The 25,971-nt window shown below is 45.0% G+C and overlaps 1 protein-coding gene across 1 annotated transcript in view; it reads left to right on the forward strand.

Annotated features, from left to right (window-relative positions):
• Positions 1-25,971, forward strand: part of spg (dedicator of cytokinesis spg) — a 153,333-nt gene that overhangs the window by 22,774 nt on the left and 104,588 nt on the right. Inside the window, exons 7-13 of the mRNA XM_075695143.1 lie at positions 5,345-5,417; positions 12,252-12,309; positions 14,493-14,625; positions 18,398-18,483; positions 19,930-20,135; positions 22,801-23,155; positions 23,993-24,090. Coding sequence (XP_075551258.1) covers positions 5,345-5,417; positions 12,252-12,309; positions 14,493-14,625; positions 18,398-18,483; positions 19,930-20,135; positions 22,801-23,155; positions 23,993-24,090 — 1,009 coding nt within the window. The remainder of the gene's footprint in view (positions 1-5,344; positions 5,418-12,251; positions 12,310-14,492; positions 14,626-18,397; positions 18,484-19,929; positions 20,136-22,800; positions 23,156-23,992; positions 24,091-25,971) is intronic.

Below are 25,971 nucleotides of genomic sequence, written 5' to 3' on the forward strand. Positions count from 1 at the left end.
TGGGCAGCACGAGAAAGAAGACAGGACAAACGAAACACGAGAAAGAAGACAGGACAAGCGCTGGTCGAACAACTGAAAGTTTTCTTATGAATAAAAGAATTATATACCGAGTAACCATGAAATTCATGTGGGTTACATATAAAAACCGTCATACACTCACAAGTGATCAATCAACGAGCTCGCTTTGTTTGCCAGTTGTTTACTTCGTTCGGCGTACTGCAGTAATCCCTGTCTGTCGTCTGCTTTTTTCGTGCCATTTTCTTGTGAATCGGCAGAATTTCAGTGGTGGCATCAACCCTTTCATGTTTACATTGCTGTCATGACAGTTATCAACACAATAATAATTTTCGGTCAGTGGAAGAGGTGCCGTTGCAAACAAGAGACGTCTCACGCGCAGCGCGAACTGAACGCGGGCGCGACTGTGAAGGGAAGCGGTGGCGGAAACCTACACCCGTTGGAGGTGAAATCATTCCGCCAAGGGAGAAACGAGCGCTGGCGTCTAGGATGAAACTTGGCGTGCGGACGTCTATAGAGGAAAGGCTTAGGGGAAACCCCTCAATGCAGCGAGTGGAAAAAAAAAATGTGCCGGAAATTTATCCTCTCTCAAATGGCAAGGTGGTCGTTTCTGCGTCACACCATAATGCCTCAGTCACGCTAGTGGCAAAACGTGTGCCATGGGAGGAATGAATCCTGGGCCAATTTTTCGTGGCTCGCTGCGGCGGCAAGCGAGCCGCGAGCGGAGGAGACCAATAAGAGTAGCCCCTACAGTGATGTACGCGTGAGAAACTGGTATGAAACTGATGTACGCGCGAGAAACCCAACCGCTCTATTCGTACTTGTGTCTAATTCAGCCAGACTGTTTGTTTCGCACTATTGTCTGCTCGTGTCAGCTCTCACTCGCGCTTGTTTTGGTTGGCTTGGTTGGTCTCATTCGCGCTTGCTTTTTACAATGACGCGTCTAAACCGAGACGTCCCGATGGACAGGTTGTTGGAGACAGTGTGCTATATCTGACTCTGTACGACAAGACAGACCCTGAATACAAGGACATGAAGGCGGTACCCAGTACCTCATTTTCCTTGTCTTTTGAATGTGGCAACGCCACAACAAAAGAGAGCACACGAACATGATTATGATCTGCAGCAACGACTTCATCTTGATAAGACATGACTCTCATTAAAAACGCCGGTTGAAGAAAGTAGACACTGTGCCGATATGCCAGCAGATGAAGGAAAAAAACACACGAGTATGCAGAGGGCAGCAGCAGCAGAGCGGCCCAGTCTGGCCTCGGCAACTCTGCTGCTTCGGTAGCAGTAGGGGACAGAGACAATCAGTGCCATCCAGCAAGCTGGCGGGAAAGCAGGTCCGCTTCCTTGCTGACCTCCTCCGCAGCTATGCTCCCTTCTCCCTCCCTCTCAACACTCTCGTAACTCCGTCATCTTGGACAGCCTCCGCATCAACCCGGCACCAGCTTAGCCTGCTCCTTGAAGTTTCGTTTTCTGCTGTTACCGGGAAGTGAGCGTTGGCCGGCGTGGGCAGTTTTGTGGTCCTCGCTCGCTGTGTGCTTGCATGCTACAGTATTTCACGACTCACTGTTCGTATACCGTGCTATGGTGCACGAATACTTCAAAAACAAGACCTTCTTTTAATTCGAGCTTCTTTTAATCCAGACAAATTTTCGGGCCCCTTCAAGTTCGAATTATCGAGATTCTACTACGTCCAATGCAACATCTCTTCTTGTTTAGTATTCAGCTCGGACTCTGATGTGCCAGAATTTGTGGGCTGCAAATTCCAGCTCAGGAAACTCATTGTGGCAATAATTTGTGTATATTTACAGCCATCTACATGCCTCACAAAATCATCCTTTGTCCGGTTTTTAGAAAACGCACAGAGACCAATGTTCATTTGCGGAGATTTTTTAACTTCCACAACAATACTTGGGGAAGAAGCACTTGCATGGATTCTCACGGGAGATCACTTGAAAAAGCAGTCTACAGATCTGGCCTTGTAGGTAATACAGAATGATGGTTCAATAACATTTCTGAGGGGCTACAATTATGCAATCTGTAGACCTGGCTATAACCTTCCTTGATCTTGCACGTAACATGAAGTGGCACACAGGCCTTGAAATGCATGGGAGCGACCATCATGCAATTCTCTTACAGTGCAGTCCACTTACGATACCACATATAATAATATATTGGTTATAATGATGCGTCAACTTAAGAGTGTCAACTTATACTAGGACTATGAGAAAAAACACCATGTACGACGATATTTACAGTGTGTCTACCAACCGGCAAAACTGGGAATTCTCAGGGATATTTCAGTCTTGATGTACTCAGGGAAAACTCGGGGAGTTTGTGCTTCTATGAGGGAAAATTAGCTGTAATTCTATTGAAAGGGAACGAAAGTCGCAGTAACACTGGCTCGAGTAACAGAGAGGAATCGTAACGGTCAGTGACTCTATGTCGTCGGCTAGAGTTGCCAGTGTACCGTCAACAATGGACTTTCCGAACGCCCGATAATTCGGATGGCTTCACAGCGCCACAACGTACCCCCTAGAGCGTATGTGTAAGAAAGTCTGAAATTTTGGATGAACAACCATTCGCCGTCCGATTTTCTGAACCTTCTGCCGTGACTGCAGGTCTGAAGTGGCATTAATCAAAGCCACCACAGCCGCTATTTTGATTACTTCGCCACCTCGAACCGGCGCTCTAGCATGCAGATCTGCTGGCAGCCATAGCCACCGTTGCAACAATGCTAAGTTTAGCTGCTTTGACATTCGCTACCAAGCTTCTTGCTGTTTGATGCGATTTTTCATTGAAAGAATTTGCTGCTGTAAGCAATGGCACCAACTGTGTCTTTGTGGTCCTCGCGATTGGCTTCAAAGCTCAGAAAGCATGGCGTGTTGCATAATGCTGGGTCTCAAAAATCAACTTCGCCTCAGTACAGCAATGCTACGCGGTGAAGCATATGCGAAAATATTGCGGTGAAGCATAACAAGTGTGGAAAGAGACAATTGTCATGGAAAACGGTATGTATACCGTTTCCCAGGACATACCGTTTAGCATGACAAATTGTCTCGATAGCCTACAAAACAAAGAACATCCATTTTTAAAAAGATTAGTGTCAACAGAAAAAAAGTAGCAATTTCACCCAAAAGGTGAAGCATTGCTTGCGATAGCAAATTAGTGGATCGCTATACAAAGTAAGGATATTAGTTTTATTGGCCATAATAACTTAGATATATTTGCTCACTAACTAAATTAACAAGCATGATGTCATACACACACTGGTAAACATGAACACATCTCGCTGTATGACCATGGAAACTTGCTCTCAAAACGTTAGTTTGAAGAAGCATGGGAGCAGCAGCAAGTGAATTGACCTTTGTGCTGTCTCTCGCTGTAATACAAACTAAATGTTGAAAGCACAGTGCATACGAAGCTACTGGCACTCTGTGTACTTTGTCCACATCACAGATTGCTTTGAAGAAGTCTTCCAGAGAGACAGTCTTCAAAATGTAGACTTCGAAGGCTTGCTACTCTTTTTTCTAGTGTAAACATGCTGGGGTAGATTTCCTGCATTGTGCAGAAGCTGTTGATACTCTGTTTAGCAAGATCTGAGGAACTTACTTTTTTATTTTGCAAAATTTTTTGGGAAACTAAGTAAAGGAAGCTTGTTTAATATTAAAATCAAATGAGATAAACGAAAATTGACCTTTTGTACGAAATAGGCACATATTGGGGGGCCTCGAGCTCCACCACTGGAAAAGCTGGCGCCACCGTCGGCGTGACATGCTATTAGGGATCACGTGGACATAGCGGTCGCGTCGGCTGCTTCGGGAGCGCCTAAGTGAGCTGAAAACGACAGCTTAAATTCCCTCGTACGCTGTGGTCCTCATTTAGTGGCGAGATTTTCCCGCTTCAAGTGTCTCCTTGGCAACGCTTGAAAACACTACAATAGGTAGTGGCTGCCTTTGAAGGCGCGCCACATGGTAGGCTACTGCTCGGTGCCGCAGTGCCGGATGTACGCAACGGAGCCTGGTGTCAGCCTTATTCACATATAGCCGCAGGACAAGAAGCTGCGTGAAGCTTGGCTCGTGAAACATAAAACTGGCAAACAGTCATCGGCTACAACTCGGTTATGCAGCAAGCACAGACGCGAGGAAGATTTCTGCTACGGCGCCGGGTCTGCGATGTTCTGAAGACGCGCACTGAGACGCTCGCCCGAGTCTGCTGCACGACTAATGTCATGACGGTTTGGTCTATCAACTTGTCGATGCTATAGATACTGGCAAGTTCACTGGAGTGGAAAGGGAGCGGTAAGAAGCACATTAAACAAAACCATGGCATAGGGTCATGTTTGTGTTATGAATTATAGCACTGAATTACAAAAGAGAAGCAGCGGGACATCGCACACTGAGAACACCGACAAACATACAGTGCGACGCAACTCGAGAAATAATATTTGAAACATTCAAGAATTTAGAAGAAAAAAAGATTGAGCCGTCACGACGGCACATCACAGTCCCCGTAGGTGTCGAAGTCTCTACAATGAAATTATTTTTGAACAGCTCCGATAGCGCCCATGCAACAATGGTTGCTTGTATACTGTCAAATGCTTATATTCTGCGGCCCAAAGCTCATAGTACGGTGTGAAAACGCGTACGCGGTGAAAGTGAAACAGTGCGCGGACAAGCATGCAGACGCGCAGTCGGTCGCTGCAAATCTGTGCGATCGCTGCATTGAGGCTTCATTCTACTACGCTCCATTTAGTTATACAAACACTGTAAGAACATACTTCACATAGTTTGCTCTCGGCGTTTACCTACCTTTCATGCAAGAAGCCGGTTCGGGAGACTCCATCACAGCGACCGCGCGCAGTGGCGTTCACTGTACGTATTTGGTAAAGAGATAGCATCTGTAAACGATCCTGTGCTTTCAGTTTGCCCCAGATTATTATTTAGACAGTAAAAAACTTCTCTCATTTCGAAAGTATTTACAGAAATGTCCGGGAGAGCTCCCGCGTGGTGTTTTCAGTGAGCGCTGACAGCAAAACCTATGAGGAGCGCGCCGCGTGATCCCTCATACTACGCCAGCGAGGCGCTTCCGATAGATGGCGACTCCGTAACTCCTCGCCGCCAATAATTAGGTATTTATACATTAGTTTTCGGCTCTGTAACTTACAGAAAGATCTTAAAAATGTTTTTTAAAAGAAAAAGGAGGCAGGACAAAACGTTGCTGTCAACTGACAGTTGAGAATAGTGCCTTGTCTCATCTCCTGCCTTGTCCATTCTTTGAAGTACACCACAGTAGTTCCAATTTTGCTTATTTCTTGCAGTGAAAACTTCCTGGTGAAGAGTGCTAAGTGTGGCCAGTCGAGCTTCCTGGCCAGCCATGCCGCTGTTTTCATGGTAAGCCAACCTTGATCTCACTGGTCACCTTGCTTTAACATGAAATTGTGCACAAGAAAATGTAAAAAAAAAGAGAAAGATCAGTTCTTCCACTCACACCGTCTAACTTCGTGCATTGCAGCAAAACCCATCGATCATGTTATGTTTAAATAAATGAGAACTGTCTGTCTGCAGATTGCAGGGAATCCTCTAAGAATTGTCCACGAGTTTCCAGGAGTTCAGCAGGTAAAACTGGAGTTCCCTTCAGTTTTTCAGTAATACTGGAGGGTTCGCATTACAATGAGTCATTAAATGTATCAAGGAGTGGAACGCTCATAACTGGCATTCGAGGTACTAATTCGGGGAAGCACATCTGAGTCCCTAGAGTGTGGCCATTTTCGCAGGCATGTTCATGATATAGTTAAACTTTGATATAATGAAATTCTCAATATAACAGAGTATTTAACTTTTCCCACCTCTTGTTCGCAGAACACCATGTATTTAGAACATCAGTATAATGAAGTGTGTTTGTGTGCGATTTCAGTATAATAAAAGTTTGCTTCCGCCGCAAAAGAATGACAAGGCAATAAATGGAAACTTCTGTGGGTGCAGATAGTCAAATGATTGAATTACAAGCGGCTGCTTGCAAACACACCTCTCAAATCGCATGCAGCATGACAAGAGCGACTGCTGCAATGGAGCAGCATCATGTTCCTTACGAAGTCCAAGTGTGAGGAGATCCTATTGCGCTTCGCGCACTGTGTGCTTTAGGTGCGAATGAAAGTGCACGAGTGTGAAACAAGAACGACGGTGGCTTCACGAGTGCCGCCTTCCCAGGCAAGCAAAGGGAAAAGGGAAGAGGTGTGAGCTAACAGTAATGCAATAAGTGCATGCGAGGGGACAGAGTGGAGGGCATTTGGTGCAGGTCTCAATTTCTGGCTTGCGTCTCGGCTGTGGCTGCATGGCTGTAAGCGCGGCTGAGCATGTATGCACTGCGCATCCTGCTTTAAAGGTAATCTGCCATGTGTGCAAAGAGTGGGCGTGCTGAGACAGCATGGCATCATGTTAGCTGTCTTTCCGCGCATTTAGTATTGGAGGTTGCATATTCTCGAGTTTTGGTGAATCGTTGGAGCGAGAGGCAGACGAAGCATTCGCTCCCCACTTGCGGCGCTTTTCATGATATCGTCGTCCCAGTGCAGGCGACATTATCAGCTGCGAGTGCCTGAGTGCTCATGAAAGTGTGACTGGCTTCACTTAATTCATACCGCTGACGTGAAGATATCGTATTAAACCGTATCATTCGTCGCCGACTTTCAGATTCATTAAAATGAATCATTTTCTTGTTCAAGTTCGCCCTTTCTGATTGCCCAATAATTCGGAAAATTCTGTGGTCCCTTTCCATGTAGAAAGAATCGATCGGCGACTGTACTTATTTGCATGAGAGGTCTAATTTCAATACAATTAAAATTTTATATAATGTCAGAAAATGGAACATAAAATATAGAATATGGACTGTATATAAAAATGCAGTTGTGCTATGTGGAGCTAAGTAGTGTGCTTGAAGCAGTTGGCCTAGCTCTCTGTAGCAGTTCATTAGTAGAAGGGTTAAGGTTAGGGCTTGTTGGGTGTGCTTGTTTAAGTGAAATGTGCTAGTGAGTCTCAAAAACACACTATGAAAGGACATATATGATGCTTGGGCAACCCGGATGCGCTTGTCCGGGTACCGTGAGTGTGTCTTTTCCTCGGTTGTTCTTGCGAGGCATGCTGGCACGTTTCACTTTAACGTGTGCGCTTGGCTGGTGGTACATAGTGAAGCCAGGATCAAGCAACACTTCGATATAACAATACATGTAAAACTTCTGCAAAGGAACAGTACTCAACGAGACAAGGGAGTCATCTTCTTTGTCCTATTCTTCAGCGCTGTTCCTTTGCTAAAGTATGTACCAACCAGCCTGAGTTAGCACACTGTTGACATGAAGCACTCCATTCAGTATCACACTTTGCTCAATATACGACTTGGCATTACTTGCCTGGTTCATCAAGAATAAAGAAGAATGCAGAGTTGCCTTCATCGAAGCCCCGACTGTTCTCATTTCTTTCGTTTCTTTCTCTCTTTCGTTTCTTTCTTTCTTTCTTTCTTTCTTTCTTGATTGATTGATTTATAATACCTTCAAGGCACATACAGTACATTATAGAAGGGAGGAGCAGAAGCAGAGTACAGTGTAAAAAACATAGTACTATTAAAAACAAATTAGAAGTTAGAAAGTTAGGATAAAAAGATACAACAAAGTAAAACATCGGCGAAGTAAATGCATTTATGGCATTGATCTCGACAATCAGGCATAAACGGTGAGGGATGGATCATGAGAAACCAGAGAGCTGCACTATGAAAGCAGCCTTAAGGAAAAGAAAAATGCAAGCTTGCTTCTGCCGAACAGCTAGCAATGGGATGTTAAGCATGGTTTTCATTTGTGTTATGCTAGCTGTATGATGGTAGTTTGCTAATATAAAACGAGCAGAAAGATATTGTACTGCTTGAGTTGCATTAGTCAATATGGAGTGATGTGGATCCAAAACTGATAAGGCATACCATATTTACTCGACTCTAACGTGCCCTTGATTGTAACACACACTCGGTTTGCCATGACCTAAAAGTCCTTTACAGTACTGTGCACTTCATGCTTTCATACAGAAATACAACTTTCTCTTATTTGGAAAAAACAAGATTTAGCCCTAATGCACTAAAGTTGCGATAAATAAAAGTCGCTGTTTCGCCCGAAAGGCGAAGCGTGGATTACCGTATTTACTCGAATCTAACGCATACTTTTTTTCCGATAAAACGGGTCCAAAAATTGCATGCGCATTCGTATCGAGTACGACCCTAAATCTGCGTTACCATATCACCATTGGCATTTCAAAACGGCCGCCTCGTATCTCAGTTCATGACGATGCCGCAATTAGAAGGAAAGCGATCGCTGTGTGGAGACGGACGGAAATCGAGCCGCATCACGGGCGTTTGGAGTTCCTGAAACTTGCGTGCGGGATTGGCGCAAACAAGAGAGGGGTTCTACACCGGTGGCTGCTACATACGGCGCGGCCGCCTGACCCCTATCTTGCAAGTGATCTGCGACAGAGACAAGAGTCTACGCATCTAGGAACCACGCTATGTTCTTGTCGCTTAGTTCGCGTTGAAGCGAAAGGCCGCAACAAAGGTCAATTCCCTCGCTCGTGCTACCGCACTTCCTCGCTCCAGCGGTCATTGAGTGAGACGTGTTCATGTTTGCTCGTGCGTGCGTGACACCAGACTTGTTAATTTAGCTAGTAAGCGAATGTTTAAAAGTTTATACAGCCGATAAAACTACTAGCCTTACTTTTCGTATAGCTGTCTACTAATTTGCTATCGTAATTGATACTTCGCCTTTCGGGCTAAACTGCGGCTTTTTTTTTTGTTATCACAACTTTAGTACATTGGGAGTAACTCCTTTTTCTTTTTCCAAATGAGAGAAAGTTGTATTTCTATATGAAACAATGAGGTGAGCGCCTTTTTTTTAGGTCATGGCAAATGGGTGCGTATTACAATCGAGAGCGTTTTTTTGTCCTTCTTTTTGGTCGTGAAAAATGGGTGTGCGTTCCAATCGAGGGCGCGTTAGAATCAAATAAATATGGTACGATAGCAAATTAGTAGACAGCAATATAAAAAAATAGGGATAGTAGTTTATCGGCTGGATAAATTGACTTGACTCCAATGTGCACGCAATTTTTGGACCCGGTTTATGTGAAAAAAGGTGCACATTAGATTCTAGCAAATACGGTAATCTGAGAACATATGTAAGTGCTGTGCAGAAGCAATCTTAATGTAGACAGTGCGAGGAAAACATTTTTTTAAGCATCCTAGAGTATGGTCAGCTTAAAATATCATGTTCAGTAAACCCTCGTTAACTCGAACTCTATCTTGAAATATCAGTTAAGTGAAATTTTTTTTCTGGCCATGGTCTACCCATGTGTCGTTACCTTATCTCGAAAAATTTTTGCGCCAGACTCCAAATATCTCGAAATCAAGACTTTGCAAGTACAATAAATAGTCATTAACTCGAACTCTGATATCTAGAAATGTCATTTAGGTTAAAACTTTCTTCTGCTAATGGCATCAATCCACGTGTTTTTCACCTCTCGTGTCTAAAAGTTTTTGTGCTGCATTCCAGATATCTTGAAATCTCAATGCCGAAAATACTAGGGAAAAGGCAATGGGGTAGCATTGCTTGTACACTCACTTTTCACCCAGTGGCAGCTTGCTAGCCAAAGCAGGTCACATGCTTTTCCGCTTATCTTTCCCTCTTCTTTAGGCCTGTCATCGTATGTGCACACTTGCTTGGCTGCTTACGGCCACTTTGTGGTGGCTTCAAGAAGCAGCAATGAGCTGGGAGCTGAAGTCTTACTTTAATCCTCCCATTTACAATGCTGTCAGTGACGCATCGACGTGGCTATGGCATATTAATTGTGACCTTGAGCAGGATAATCAGCACTTGTGAACAGGCGCAATCAGCCCACACGCTGCAGCCAAAGTAAGCCACCGTGTGAGCCCTCAGCGTTTCAGAGACATTACGACTTGATAGGTAAGGATGCTCACTTCATGATGGCACAGCAGGGAGGCATAAAAGCAGTGTGCCAATCATGGGCGTCTACTAAAGCTTGATGATTGTGCCCTTGCCAGTTCAGTTTCAGTTTTTGAAGTTAATTTGTACGAAATTTATTACAGTGCAGAAAATAGCAGCATCAGCTCTTTGGATGTCTGGAAGCAGTTGTGTTTACGTGACAGGCTTAAAATATTGCATTAGGATCAACCGTCCCAACTCTGCACCAAGCATGCTGTCCATTGTGGTCACAGCGTATTAATTGCGACCTTAAAATATTGCATTAAGATCAATTGTCCCAATTCTGTGCCAAGCATGCTGTCCATTGTGGTCAGAGCGTATTAATTGCGATGTTCGGGAAGATGATCTGCTTTTGGAGCTGGTGCGATCAGCCCATGCGCTGCAACCAAAGGAAGCCAGCATTCAAGCCCACAGCGTTTCAGAGAGATCGCAGCTTGATATATAAGTACGCTCGCTTCATGTTCACTCGTCATTGAAGCATAAACACTGTGTCTTTCGTGAGCGTCTACTAAAGGTATGGCAATTGTGCTCTTCTGTAGTTTCGATTTTCGAAGTTAATTTGTCCGGAATTCATTATAATGCAGCGTCAGCTTTTTGGATGCCTGAAAACGGTTATGCTCAGATGACTGGCTTGAGATATTTCATAATGATCAATCGTTTTGACTCAGTGCCAAGCATGTTGCCTTGGCAAACTGCCAGCAACACCGTTGCCTGTAGAGCCAATGTCCATGGTGCCAATGCCAACGAAAGTGACCAAATATATTACTAGTGATATTTTGGAAAGGCTTTGTGTGGTCTATGCGGAGCCAGAGCACTTATATTTTTGGTTTCTTGCTTATCTCAATGTTCCGCTTATGTAAAACATTTTGTGGTTTTTACAGCTTCAAGTTAACGGGCGTTTATTGTATTCAACATGATGTTTCCGTGACAGATTGCTAGTAAGACGTGTGAATATCAAAATGTTCAAATATGCATCGAATACAAATACTTAGCTTCGAATATCGAATAATGCACTTGCACATGCATTTATTAGCAAGTGTGGTTATTGTGACATGTTTGACCATCGCAGTTATGTTGTCACCGATAAATAGAGTAGTAAGCCATTACACTGAAAGATTATGTATTTGACTCATGTTAACTTGGAAGATTTAGGAATTGGCAATCACCATTAGCTGTCTCTTCTCACCCAGCTGTGTCAACAACCATCAGCAAATGCTTGTAAATTCAGAGGCATTTGACCTTTTCCTAACCGTCACTCATCACTTTGGCTGTTAAATAATAAGCACAAGATTGGACGGGGTGCTTTAAAAGTAACAAATGTGCAAGACAAAAGCTGCACTTGCACCCAAACAAAATGAAGTGGTGCTGTACTCTTTGCTATAGCCATTGCTCGGAAAAAGACTGCAAAAACATTCTTTTCTTTTTCCTATAATTTGTGCCACATGCAAGTAGGACTCCTGAAGCACAGCTTGTGCAGCGAGCTCCTTCTGTTGTTTTTCGTCAGTGTGAGACATGTTATCAATTCACTGTTGTCGAGGTACTGCATCTGCAAAAATATAGCACAACCACCAGTATAATGTGAGCTATAATACATTACACTAAAGGAAGGAGAGAGCTCTTTCGATTACATCAACAATTTTTCTTATTGTAACTCCAAGTAACCATGTGTAATGCATTCATACTAATTTAGAATAGCACTGTTCAGCATACTTCAATGCGTGCGGACATCGTAGTAATGCCCAACACAGAGCATCTATTGCCTGCGAGATATCGGCAAGTTCTGGGTCTCGCCCGGACGCTGCGGTAGCAGATCAGCGATCAGTCTATCCTGAAATGCTGTAACAGGCATCTGGTACGCCTCATGGAGGCACAACGTGGGCATGCGGTTGGGAACATGCATACGTTATACGCCACACTTTTTTGTTGAACAGCATTTTTAAATTGGCTGTGTTACCCATGGAGCAACCTTTCTGTTGCCACTGCTATTTGCACTTTCTTCAGTTGCGAAGTGTTATGCATTAAATGATGTGACCATAATATGTGACCTTGCTATGAAAAGTGAGCGCTAACAAAACAGAGGTAAAAAGTGCAAAATTAACTATATATGTCTTGAAGTAATAATTCCCCAGCGCACGTGCACTGCACCCTGCCAACTGTATTTAGTATTCATCCAACTCCCAACATTCTTTATGTTCTTGTACAGGATGTCTACCGGTCCGAAGGGCAGCAACTTCACCTGGTGGTGCGAGTCATCCGCACAGGTTGTTTTTCCCTTGCCTCTTTTTACAATTGTGTATACTTCTGTTGTTTCTCTTTCTGAATAAACATGAAGCAAAGTATGGCGATTGTTTATAACACTGAATTAATTAATTAACTAAAAATACCTTGCAGGGCCCCATGTGGGTCATTGGGTAAAAGATAAAAGTACCACATTTACCCGCGCAATAAACGCACTTTTATTCCCAATATACAGAAGCAATGCGGGGTGCGGGTTCATTATGCGGGGTAAATTCGTGGAGACATTTTTGAAACCACAAAAATTTTAAAGTAAGATGTTAATGATTTGGAACAAGCATGTGATAACTTATCTTTGCAGTAAGAATACATGTGTAGCATTCGCAAACCGAAACTTCAGTCCGCATCGGAAGCACCGGACCTGCCGCTCAGGTCACTGGCCACTTCATCCACATTGTGGTTCCACTATAGAATAAAGAACCAACACGTCAGCCACGCAAAGTTCGCTGACGCTCTCTCGACACCAACTCTTTCGACAACATGCTCTTTCGACACCAATGCCCATTGCCAGAAATTGATTGTATGATACGTTTCCCAAAATATGCGAGGCATGCGCAATAGAGAACTGCAGCCACCTGCCACAGCAGCTTCACTGCAATGCTTGCCTGCCCGTCTAATTTGAAAACACCGGCATGCATTCAATTTCCTATTCTGGTGCCAGCAAATCTCCTCCTGAGTCGTTGCATGCCACATTCACAGCTATTGCTGCCAGCGCTGTTGTGATAAGCATCTTCACCTATCTGTTTTACAGGCTGTTTGGCGTAGTGCCGTTGTAAATCTACTGCACGCTTTTAGTAGTTAATAACCCAAATGCGCTGCCGCTTCCTGCTCCAGGCAGTGTGATGTGAGCATCATGTTTCACTCCTGTTACATCCATCATCTCCCATCAGTTCGATTTCGTTTAGGATTCCCGTCACTGTCTTAACACTGTGGAATAGAAAATAACAAAACATGTCTTGGGCCACTGAAGCCCAACCAGCTCGACGCATGTCAGTGTCTCGTGCATCGTGTCGCAATTCGTGCCACAATTTTTGCAATGCTTCACCTTACATAAATGTTAACTACAGTTGAGTCTATCAAATTTTTTAGTTTATTAGGATCATACATTTTTCTGGTTAGTGCAATTTAAGGCGAAAGCCTCAAGTGGCTCACGGGTCAGAAAATATGGTGTTCGGTGTTATGGCACTAAAATTTAGTGGCACCAAAATTGATGGGAGTTGACCCTATGATCTTTGGTGTTAAGGCAAAGGTAATTGATGCACAATTAATTAAGATAGAGTTAAAGTACTTGAACCAACGACCCTTGGGGAGAGTCAAATCCTCGACCTTTGGTGGGGCCAAAATTCAGTTGTACCAAAATTGATGGTGCCACCATCTATGGTCTAACCAAGGACCCTTGGTGTTAATAAGGCAAAGTTAATTAAGGCACTCGAACCCATGACGTTTGGTGGGAGTTGAACCATCGGCCTTTGGTGGTTCAATGGTACCAAAATTGATGATGCCAATAATATTGGTAAAACCCATAACCTTTTGTGTTAATTAAGGCATAGTTAATTAAGGCACTCAAACCCTCTACCTTTGGTGGTAGAAAACATTAAGCGGAAGTAACAATGCATTCGAATGAGAGTGTGAAGTAATATAATGAATGTCTCGTGAGCGCGCCTTCGTCCTGTTTAGTGTATGCTAATGTGACTGTCAACTTTTTTCTTGAGGTTTTTTCTAAAACGCATGAGCAAGGTTCTACTGTATTAGTAACACCTGTTGGCAAACCACTTATTGCATAGTCCTGCGCTTGTGGTGTAATTTGTGGCAGTTGTGAGTGTCCCTTTTCTAAGTGGCAGTGGATCTTTCAACTCTGTAAACATTGTGTAATATATACAGAAAACACTTGATAAAATATATTTATTCAAAGCATCATTTTGTTAAAATGTATTGTATTTCCGAGTATTTTTTGTTTGTTTCTTCCTGATGCTTGTTCAGCTAACATTTTATGGAAGCAACATTATACAAGCCCCCTTTCATTAGATTTATGATTTATTCTCCATCATTGGTAGGTCCTGTACACTGTAGTTCATCAAGCAGTGATAGTAAAATCACTCGGTTAAGTGCATTATTCAATGATCACTGAATCTGAGCCTATGACATGCAGGTCGACTGTTGGGTGACAAGGGATCCGGCGACCACGAGAGCTATCGGCGGCCGTTAGCCTGTGGTGTCATTGACCTGGCAACCCTGCCATGGGACATGGGTGGCGAGACTGAGCATGCTGTTCGCCTAGTCACGTGAGTGCCTTCTCTTGAAGGAAGCTAGTTTTTTCTCATAAAGATTACCTTGTGACATAGGCCAAAGGTTTGTGCTCGATTCGCTTGGGTTCATGAATGAGGGAGGGTTCAAGGCACCCTCCGTTATACAGACGCTCTGCAGCGTGGTGCTGCGTGATGAACGATGATCCACCGCTGAGCGGCTGTGCTCGTCAGTGTTTATTTGGTGTGGTGACCAATGTTGCCTACCAAGCCTAGCGGGCTAATGAAGATTATGCCCAGGGGGCCGTCACATGCTTGTTACACCCCTTACCCCCAGTTTGTTTGGTCGATGCAAACAAAATACGTCCAGGCTCAATGTATAAGGCTCTGCCGCTGTCCCAGCCGGGTCGATGGTGCCTGCTATCTAGGTGAGTAACGGTCCGGCGGCCTCCGCGGTCAAGTACTCCACCTGGGCACCACTGTTGATGAGCTGGGTGTGGCAACGCCGGGTGCTGCCTGAACCAGCCTCGCTCCGTCTGGAGAATCCGCAATGGCCGGCCTTGAGAGTGGTGATGGACTTGACACTGGCCCAATGGGTGCCTCTCCACTGGCAACACTTGCTGCCTCCAAGGTGGGTGGTGCTTTGCTGGGAGTGGCTGGTGTTGCCATTGGTCCTCCTGCGAGTTGGACTTCTGAAGCAGCAGTTGAGGGTGCTAGCCAGGTCCCGAGGCGAGCCCTAACATGGTCGGCGTGTCGGTGCCACATGGTCTTATCCGGCATGCGGACGAGCAGTGATAAGGCACTGGCAGTAGACAACACCTGTCCGGCAGAACAAGATGGGCCAGGACAGAAGTTCCTGGTGAAGACTAAAGCTCCTGACTCTGTCAAAGTCCCAGGATGGCACCCTCGGTCGGCAGCCAGCTTCTGCTTCAGCTGCTTCAGGAGCGCTGTGGATAGGAGGTCCAGATGCATGATGTCCAAGGGTTTCTTGACCATCCAAACCAGCAGGAGCTCACAGAAGGCACGGCCAGTGACATCGTGGGGTGTGGTCCAGCAATGAAACAGTACCTGGGCAACCTGCATCCGAAAATTGCCAGACCGGCTCTTCTTGAGCTCGTCCTTGATAGTCTGCACCACCCACTCGGCTGCACCATTTGAAGCAGAGTGCCACGGCGGAACTGTCATTCGGTGGATTCCGTTCATCAGCCAGGCCAGGTACTTTCTGCTAGTGAAAGCAGGACCATTTGTCGCCAGTGTCACGATCCGCCCGGGTTTGTGAACGAGGGAGGGCTCAAGGCAACCTCCATTAGACAGACGTTCTGTAGCAAGGTGATGATGAATGATGACTGACTGCCGAGCAGCTGTGCTCGTCGATATTTATTTGGTGCGGTGGCCATTGTTGCCCATCGAGCAGGGCGGGCTAAGGAAGATTCACATGCATGCGCGCTACAATCATAGAATGTACACGTTGTCGTAGACAGGCATCGTTAACATAACATTGCAAGAGCAGACATGTAAGTGCCTGCTGTTATCTTCATGAACAACTTTCGTGTTAGCTCATTACTGATACAGTAAAACCTTGTTAAACCATACCTGCTTATACAGTAGTTTCATTTTAAAAGTAGTAAAGTAACATCCCCGACTCAGTGGCCATTGAACAAAATGCGTCTTGTATCCGCATAAACTTCACCAGCTTATCGTGTACGTATCGGTTAACGATTAGCGTTCCACTTTTTGTCGCAAAATCACGGTAGTACGGTGGCTCCGCAGAACAAGCCTCAGAGATCAGAACGGCCTCCAAGCAAAAATGCAGAGGGTGCTTGGAAGGGTGAAGCCACATCAACATCATTTCGACGCTGTGCCAGAGTCGGAGCGTTGTGGCCCGTGTTGTGGTGTCGTGCAAGCTAGGACAAAAACGGGGGCTCAGCATAGAAAAAAATTAGACATCGTTCGTGCTGTCGAGCGGGGCAAGAAGTCGGTGCCTGCATTCGAGAGGGATCTACCATTGACTACGGTGTATGGCATTTAGAATGGGAAGGAGAAGTTGGTCAGCAATACTGCTGTGACCATGAAAATATGTCTGCTATGAGGTTCGACTTTTCGCCATCGTTGCCTCTATTATTGCCGAAGTGTCGCCTAACGACAGTGATGAGGACGACATGAAAAGCGACAGCACAGGCGATTCAGGCCCGGCAGTGGCAGATGCTGTGTGTTATGTCATCCTCATGCGGGTATTTGCCAAGAAGAGGGGGCTGGCGGAAAAGCTGGCTCATAGCTTGAGTGAGTTAAAGGCCGCCTTCGTTGCTACTAGCCCACTGCAGCATCAAACGAAAATAACACACTTTTATCACGTGAAGTGAATAAATGCTGCAAGTTTTCTGCCCTTTCATCACAGTCTCTCATAGTTCCATTTTTGACGGGCAAGTGGGCGATCTCGCTCAATTTCAGTTAAGCAGTACTACCGTTTAGTATGTACTTTTTCTGAGCTCCGGCCAACTACGGTAACGAGGTTTCACTATACTCAATGTACTGCCAAGTAGGGTTGCAGCAGAACACTACTTTTGTAGAGACAGGGCTGCATGTTTCTACCAATGCTTGTAATGCAAACATTTAACGGCAGCTGATAAAAGTCCAACTTCATGAGTAACTGAAAATTGTATCAATGAGCACCTCACTGGCACACCCCGGCTGCTAGTGTGCTTGTATGCGATTTCAATATAATGAAACTTCACTGCCGCCGCAAGGGAACGCCGAGACAATAAATGTAAACTTCCGTGGATGCAGATCATCAAATGATTGAATTACAAGTGGCTGTTTGCAAACGCACCTCTCAACTCGCGGACCATGCGACAAGAGCGACCGCTGAAGTGAAGCCGCATCATGTTGCATATAAAGTCCAAGTGCACTAAGGTCCTATCGCGCCCCGCACACTATGTGCTTTAAATGTGAGTGAAATTGTGCCAGGGTGAGACAAGAATGATGGTGGTTTCACAATGATGGCGGTTTAGAGGTAATCTGCCTCTTGCTCATTCATTTGCTCATTCGCTCGCTCGTGGATTCATTCGTTAAAGCTATTCAGTTACATTGACAATCATTGTCTATGGTTTCTGCACAATTTTTTTAAAGTGTGTAGGTGCGGCAAAAAAGTGTTCTAGCGTGCTGGCGGGTGTGTATCATGGTACATAGCATGCTAAATTCCTCCAATAAAGCATTCAGTGTTCTTTTGACATCTACCATGTAGGCTTGTGTAAGGGCTTAACTTTTTCTTTTTCACAATTTTGACGAGCTGCGCCCTTAAATGGGACTGAACCTTTCAGTCAAAATGGCGCAGGTGACTGCTGCCCATGTCGGATCCCAGAATGTACCATTGCATCAGAGGTCACTGTGCAGCTCTCGCCATCTAGTAGGGGCAGGCAGAAGTGCACAGCACGTGAAATTTTGACGATGCGCATGGCATCAGGGCACCTAATGCGATTGCTTCTCCAATGGAAAATTTTTTTCCCACATTTTTGGCTGCCACGTTGGGGGTGTGGCCCTCACACGGGTGCGGCCCTTACACTAGTTAACACAAAACTATTTGGGTGGTTTCGGTTTCATAGTCCTGCATAGTATTAGACTGTACTAGTTGAAATTGAAGCTCTTTGAAGCCGTGTATTATAGGCATAAGTTTTATTGGATGGGTTACATGACGGCCGAATTATGACATTCTCACGCGGTCTCAAAAAAGTCGTGTAATCGGCATTCCACTGTACTAGGAAATTGGGATAACATTTATTGCTACAATACAGGCCTGTGTTACGTGCATGCGCAGCTGCAACGAGGCAGACTTCCACCAGCTGCACGAGTTGATTGTCCGCAAGATGGGCCACAAGATGGCGCCGCTGCAGCCCAGTCTGGGTGAGTGCACAAGAGACCCAAATTGTTCTGATGGCAGCAATAGCTTAATGATGCCTGTGCAGTACGAAACAAAACCTGTCTCGCATAGACGTACTTGAAATGCTAGAAAGTGACCGTTAACGTGAATTTGGTATCACTTTCTCTGCAATGAATAAAAGATTTCTGCAAAACACAGGTCTGCTGTTAGACAGAACCTCATTGGTGTTCAGTGCAACAAAATGTTACTAATTCATTAGCTTTAGATAAAAAAAAATCACTTGATTCTATGGAACAGAACTTCTAGTGATTAAGAAAATATTTTCCTCACCTTCATATACTAGAACTGTGCTGTAATCAGGGCTGGCATACTAATTTGGTGTTCTCTTTAAGAGTAGACTGTACTGTAAATCTTGGTTTTAGTGTATCTAAGTTGCCCATAGCTTGCTACATTTTTGTTATGCAAAGATAGGAGACTTCTGAGCACGTGCAGCACCAAATTTTAAGTCCAATATTTGTAAGCATTAAGCTTTTGAGTCATTTTCTAATATTTGATATTGGATTTTAAATCTACTATTCGGTATTCAGACACCCCTACCTAATATGGAACATTGTAGCTTAGTGTGATCCATGTGACGTAGAACATTGCGAAGCTGCTGAGGTGCACTTGTGCAGGTGCCTGGGCACATAAGGGCTGACACAGCAGATGGATCACGCAAGATGGTGGCAAAAACATTATCATGGGACCACGTTTATTGATTGATTGATTGATTGATTGATTGATTGATTGATTGATTGATTGATTGGTGAGCAGGCTGACAGAATCAACTCACTGACTGACCAAGGCAGGATGTACCATGCTAATGTACCATGCTTAGGGTGGGCACCAAAGAACCGCAGGTGTTCAGAGCTAATCTGGAGCCCTCTTTCATAGCCGCTGTGTTACCTTGTAGCCTCAAACCTCATCTATCAATTGTGTGATGAAAGGTGTAGTTCTTGTAATGGTACATTGCACCCAATGTGATTAGGCACTTGATGCTTATTCCAAGAGGGATGGATATTAGCACATACACATAGATGTATAAACAAAACTGAAGGCCTGTAGTTCCTCCACACCATTGTTTCTATCAGCAGATGTTGTTCGGCATGTTTTTGTCAAAAACAAAGCTATAACTGTAGACGTAAGCTGTCAAAATTTTAATTCTGGCAAATTGAAAACATAGCACATTTTGATTTATTCTAGCTTTCCCACATCGTTTTTTTTTTTTATGTGCTATTCTTAATCTAATTTTTTTGTCTTTTAATTTATAAGGGCTTGAGCAAATCGGGGATAGCCCATGTGCTGTTCATAGGCTTCATAAGGAGCGAAAATATGAGGACCGCTGCTTGCTTAGAGAAAACATATTACATATTGCATGTTTCATCTCACAGCCTGTGTGGTAGAGGTCCTTTATGTTTGCGTTCACCCAGGACTGAGTGTGTGCTTGCGGCCGGTGTCAGACTCAGAGGAAGAGGGTCTGCCTGTGGTACGCATGCGAGGCTTTCCCGAAGTGATCATGCCAGGGGACGTGCGCAACGACCTCTACCTGACTTTGGACCGGGCTGACCTGGCCGGTCCTGCTAAGAACATTGAAGCCCGCCTTATGCTGGTGTCCGCAGATGGATGCATTCTCCAGGTCAGTGGAGAGCTGTAGAATTCCTAGAAGTTTGTATGAAAGTTCATGCTCATTCTTGTTGGCACGGAACGAGGCTGTCACAAAGCTATGTGCTTCGGGTTTGCAGATTAAACTAGAGCACATGAGAGAGATGAGACATTTTTCAGCACCGAAGCTCAAACTCAACTGATCTTTTATTTTTTCAGTTCCCAGCCAACTAAGCTCCCGCGCCACTCATGGCATTGCCTGACCTCGTCTTCCTTCCTAGGGTGATTGTGTCGATGTCGCTGGCGCTACAAAACAAAAGTATGATGATAGAACAGTCATTGAGAACGACGAGGCCGCTTGTGTACAAACAGCAAACACATACTGTATTAGCAGGACATAAAATACAGTACAAGCATTAGAACACACAAGGACACATGTACAGAAACTAGTCAAAGCAAAACATAAGTGCTATCGCTGTGGTACATTCGAAAACAACAAAGTTCAACGAAGTTAGGGGCAGTATACACAAGCACTGGGAGACAGAGGCTTACATGCAGACGGAGATGGTCGATGTAGGCGTAGCGCCGAATTCAAAGCAGAAGGGAAACTGGTTGCCCATCTGGTGTTCGCCAGCTGGACCTTGGCCACAGCACATGAAGACGTTGGATCTGCTTTGGTTAGATGCCCTTGTGGCGTTCATCATCTGCTGGCTACGAGCAGGAGCTTGATTTGGTGTTGTGCCCAGGTTCGAGCCTGCATTAGCCTTGATCCAGCAACTTCATAGGCTGCTACTCTAACACCCTGGACACCATCTTCTCCATCCTGTGACATTCATGACTTCACAAAGTGTGAAAGTGAAAAATAAATGAATTGGCGTAGACAGAGGACACAGGCGAGCACTCATGTGCATTCTTCTTTGTCTACCTTGAATATTTTTTTTCTTTGACACTAAAGATTTTTATTAATAAAACTGTCCAAAAACATGAATATAAATGCTGGAAGGGTCTGCTCTGAAACATTTAAACTAGAGGGAGAGAGTTGTCGCAGAAATGCAGATATGTTGAGAGTGCCCAAAAACGCTGCCTCGACATCACAGAATCAAAAAATGGTGTGCTTATAACAGCTCTGGTTGACCAGTAAGATTGAATGCTGCTCTTTTTCACTTGGCTCATCAGCACACACATAGCGAAGTAAGCTTTCATTTCATCTGGTGTTGTTTCATGCCAACTGGGATCGGGATGCAAACGCTGTTTCTCGCATGCAAAGGCATTTGTGTGTAATGTGATGGTGCTCCAAATCTCGTCTCCGTGGAGAGCATTGAACATTGCCAGGGCCCTGGGATTTGCACCTACTTGTAGCTGGATGGCTCGTTTGATGCCTGGTTGACCACAAAAGGTGTTCTTCACAACCTGTTCCACTGTGTCATCCGCTTCCCATTGCCAGTCTTCTAGTTTTCGCGCCTTCGGAGATGGTGGCCAAGAGTCGCACGGATCTTGCGCTAAACACAAGTTGTCTTCATTGTCGCTGTCACTGTCCGTAATCCGGTCACTCTCGTCATCTGACACAACATCCTCTTCTTCGCGGTTGTCACTCTCGTCATCACTCTCGAACACAAAATTGAGAATTTCTTCCGCCGTCAAAGCGCGCTTTCTCCGTGATGCCGTGTTTGGAAAGAGACGGGATTGCGAACTTTTTATCAATAAAAAACAACAAAACTGACCTCGGACAGTGGACAACTATGTCCATCTGGTAGAAAACACAAGAATCAATCACTACACATGTTGTGTTGTGCTGCCATCTATTGAAGAAACCCAAAACGAACCATACTCTGAGCGGCCGGCGATTCGCCGGCCAAAGTGACTTTGGCCTCAGCCGGTGCGGCCGGCGGATCGCTGGCCGCGGAAGCCAATGGGTTAATGTCAACTAGAATATCGGCTGTCGCCAGTTGCTCGCTGATCCACACTGCTCTCTTCCTGTCTCTTAACATTATGCCTAACATTTTTCATTCCATTGCTCTTTGCATGGTCCTTAACTAGTTCTCAAGCTTCTTTGTTAACCTCCAAGTTACTGCCTCGTATGTTGGCACTGGTAGAGTGCAGTGCTTGTACACTTTTCAACATTGGGAGTAAGAGTCCAGCCAGGATTTGGAAATGCCTGCTGTATGTCCTCCAGCCCATTTTTATTCTTCTGTAACTTTACTTCCCATGATCAGGGACCCCTGTGAGCAATTGATCTAGATAAGTGTACTCCTGCGCAGACTCTAGTGGCAGACTGGCGATCATGAATTGTTCCCTTGCCATATTTATGGCCGTACGAGTGTCAAAAAAAAAAGAAGAAATAAAGAAAAAAAAGGCTGTATTTGGACATCTGAATGCCTCTGCAACACAGTTGTAATTTAGCTCTTCATGGTTTACAAGGAATGAAAGACAGTGATACACAGCATCATCATTGCTTGCTAACAAATGTTACAAGCTGCTCAGTAATCCAGTTTAACATGGTGCAAGGCAAGTTCTAGCGCTTCATTGGACGCCGTGTGGATGCTCGACACGTCCACTGTTGCATAGCTTCCAGGGCAGGTTTCGGGGCAGTGTGCTGTATTCACAAAATTACATGATGCAAAATCTCGAATGCTATTTGCACCATGCAGGCACTATTTATCTGGGGCCCCTGACTCTATTTCTTTCCTCCGCACTCGCAGGACTGCCTAAGCGGTGGCGTGGGCCAGCTAGAGCCGTCGCACGAGTGGCGCTCCCTGGTGCTGTGTCGTACATGCACCCCTAGGTGGGGGGAGGCCGTCCACGTGCGCCTGCCCCTCGAACCCCTGGAAGGGGCCCACGTGCGTGTGGAGCTACGCCACTGCTCGGCACGCAGCGGGCGCGAGCCGCGGCTTCTGGCCTGCGCCCTGCTGCCCCTGCTGCAGCGGGGCACCGTGCTGCCCAACGGGCCACACGAGCTGCCCGTCCTGCGGGCAGACCCACCAGGAGGCGCTCAGGCGCGCCACGAGGCTCTGCACCTCACCACCTTGCTCATTTCCACGAAGCTTACCCAGAACAGTTGAGTGAAAGAAAAGTTTGTCATCAATCAGCTGTTAGCAGTATAATGTGCTTCTAGCATGATGCACGCCCGACTTTATCATAATGAAGATTCAGCACGGTAAGGGCCATATTTTATTTCTCATTATGGTGTAATAATAGTGCAGAAGCAGATGGCTAGGCAGGCAGAGTTGGTTGGGAATAGGTTCTTCCTTTTGTCCGTGTTTGTTTTTCACTGTTTCATACTGGAAGGTGAGTAACAGTGCATTTAATAAGTGGTTAGGGTTTATGCACTGTGCAAGTGGTCTTGCTCATTTAGTGTAAATGGTAGAATCATAAACCCCTTAACTGCAAATGATAAGGGAACTCGGCATCACAACGAGCGTCCCCTGGTGCCAATGACACATTAACTCGTCGTGAAAATTTGGCAGTCGTTGCGGAAAATAGCCACCAAAATATGCAGGTTGAAAAAATTACGCACTTCAACAATTTTTTTGGAATTTCTCACTGCAGTTAAGGGCTTAAGAAATAAAAGCTTGCTTTTTTCTTTTACTAAGATATTACCTTCAGCTCAATTTTGATAGCAGGATCTCTCACAAGGCTAGTATACAATGACACGTCAAGCACAATCCAAATGGGGAAATGGCCTGCTTAAACCCACAGGAAGCAAGGAGAAAGGGCTCCTTATCTCCACCAAATGCTAATGCTTTTTTTTTTTCCTGCTAATAAAATAGTCTCAGTGATTGGTCTTCACTTGTGGGATGCCATCATCACTGCAGAAAGTTTATTTTTAAACATACTTTTATCTGAGGATAATGATGCATGTTGGTGACGAGATACACGTGGCCATATGTGCAGGGGACTTATTGGCGTTGCTGCGCTGGAAGGAGCAGCCGGACGATGTGCCACAAGCACTGCTTGGGCTCGCCAAGCTGGATGGCGAGGAAATTGTCAAGGTGGGCAGCTTGCAGTGCTTGCACCTAATTTGTTTTATTCAAGCATGAAATGATTATTGTCCACCAGCTGTGGTGGCGTGGTGATGTGGTAGTCTGCAGCTGCCCTCTGTGAAGCCACAGGTTCAATTTTCAGCAAGGTGAGCATGCTTGTGGGCTCTTCTTTATGGTATTTGTGTAATAAGATGCAAAACATTCTGAACAATGGACCAGTGTTGCTAGTTGAGCAGTTTTCTCGCTAAGCTTAGTAGTTTTGTGTGGTGCCTACTGGGAAAATTTGTTCTTTTGCGGGTGGCAGTCCTAGTGCAGTTTTCTTCTTTCTTTATCGGTATAAAATCTTTCTTTACATTAATTTGTGCTCACATGTCACAAACATGTAGCTTATTCATGGTCCTTTGGAAACAAGAAAGAATTGAGCATGTTTTCAACCAGCTGAGAGTGATTAAATATAAGTTAGAGGGACACTAAAGGCAAATAGTAAGTCAAGCCAAAGTGATAGATTAGTCCTGAAGAATGTCTAAGTCGTCAATTTTATCCTGAACAAAGCTCTAGTAATTGAGAAATTGAGGTAAGACACTTCTGGACTCTGCCAGGACTAGAGCCTCTTTGATACATTCCTGTTACATGCATTTTCCCAGCGCCAACATTCCCAATTGAGAACACAAAAAAAAAATTACCCACTAGAGCTATGCTCATTACTTATCAGTTCATAGGTTCCTGGAAAACAAGATTTTTTGGCACCAACGTTCAGTATGTTGCCAAACTGCGATCTTATGACACGTTTTCCGGCTGCTAGATCCCACGTAAACAAGAAAATGCGTGAAGCGCGTGTGATTGAGAACAGTATATAGCTGCCTGCTGCAGCAGCTTCACCTCAATACTTGCCAGCCCGTCTCGCATGAAAATGTCGGCACGCACTCAGTTTCTCATTTCGGTACCAGCAAATCTCCAGAGTTGTCACACGTGGCATTCACAGCTATTGCTGCCAATCCTATTGCGATAAGCATCTTTGCCTATCTGCTTCACAGTGCATAGTGCCGTCAGAAGCGTAGTGCATGCTTTTGGCAGGTGATAACTGAAATGCGCCACCATTCCTTGCTGCAGACTGCAATCGTATACATTTTCCAGCTGCTAGGTCCCATGTGAACTAGGAAAGGTGCGAGGCGTGCGCGATTGAGAACAGTATGTAGCCGCCGATATCACGTGAAAACAATGGGGCACGGAGTTTCTTATTTCGGTATTGGCAAATTTCCGAAATCACAAAGGCAAGCTTTCTGGTAGAAACACGGCCTCTTGTGTGAGCTGCAGACGCGCAGAGGCAAGCACAGTCGGGATGGTGTTGCAAGGAACATGGTGTGCCGCTCTATTAATGGTAGAAACGCTGGAAAAGGGGCTTGTGTTTGAGTTTCTGTGTAACAGAATTATGTTTTCTCATCTATTCAACTTACAGTTCGATGCTATCATGTCTCTAGGCTGTGTATAAGTCGTACTTTAGAGTTTTCTGATACATTTCACTTTAAGAAATTCAATTAGTTCAGTTAGTTCTCTGCACTACTAGAGCGTCTGTGTGGTAGGTATGCGTAGTTTGGAATGATTTTTCACTTGTAAGAGGGTTGACACTGGGTGTGGGATGCCGACGCCGGACTTCTTGCGACACGGGGCCCTTAATGCGCGTTAATATCTCCCTAGTGGTGCAGCTGAGTGCCACCATCTTGGTGTCATGCGAATTTTTGCTGCTTCAGCTATGTCCTCCACAGAGAAGCAAGGGCACAAAAAGCAAATGATTGAAGGTCGTTCCTAAGTCTCAGATTGGCCGAGCCTGCCATGTGACTCCAGCACAGTTCGCCATTGGTCCGGCGTTCGGTACATAGGAGTGTCGTCTCC

Source organism: Dermacentor variabilis, chromosome 6 (genome assembly GCF_050947875.1).
Source record: "Dermacentor variabilis isolate Ectoservices chromosome 6, ASM5094787v1, whole genome shotgun sequence".
In the NCBI taxonomy this organism is placed as follows: Eukaryota; Metazoa; Arthropoda; class Arachnida; order Ixodida; family Ixodidae; genus Dermacentor; species Dermacentor variabilis.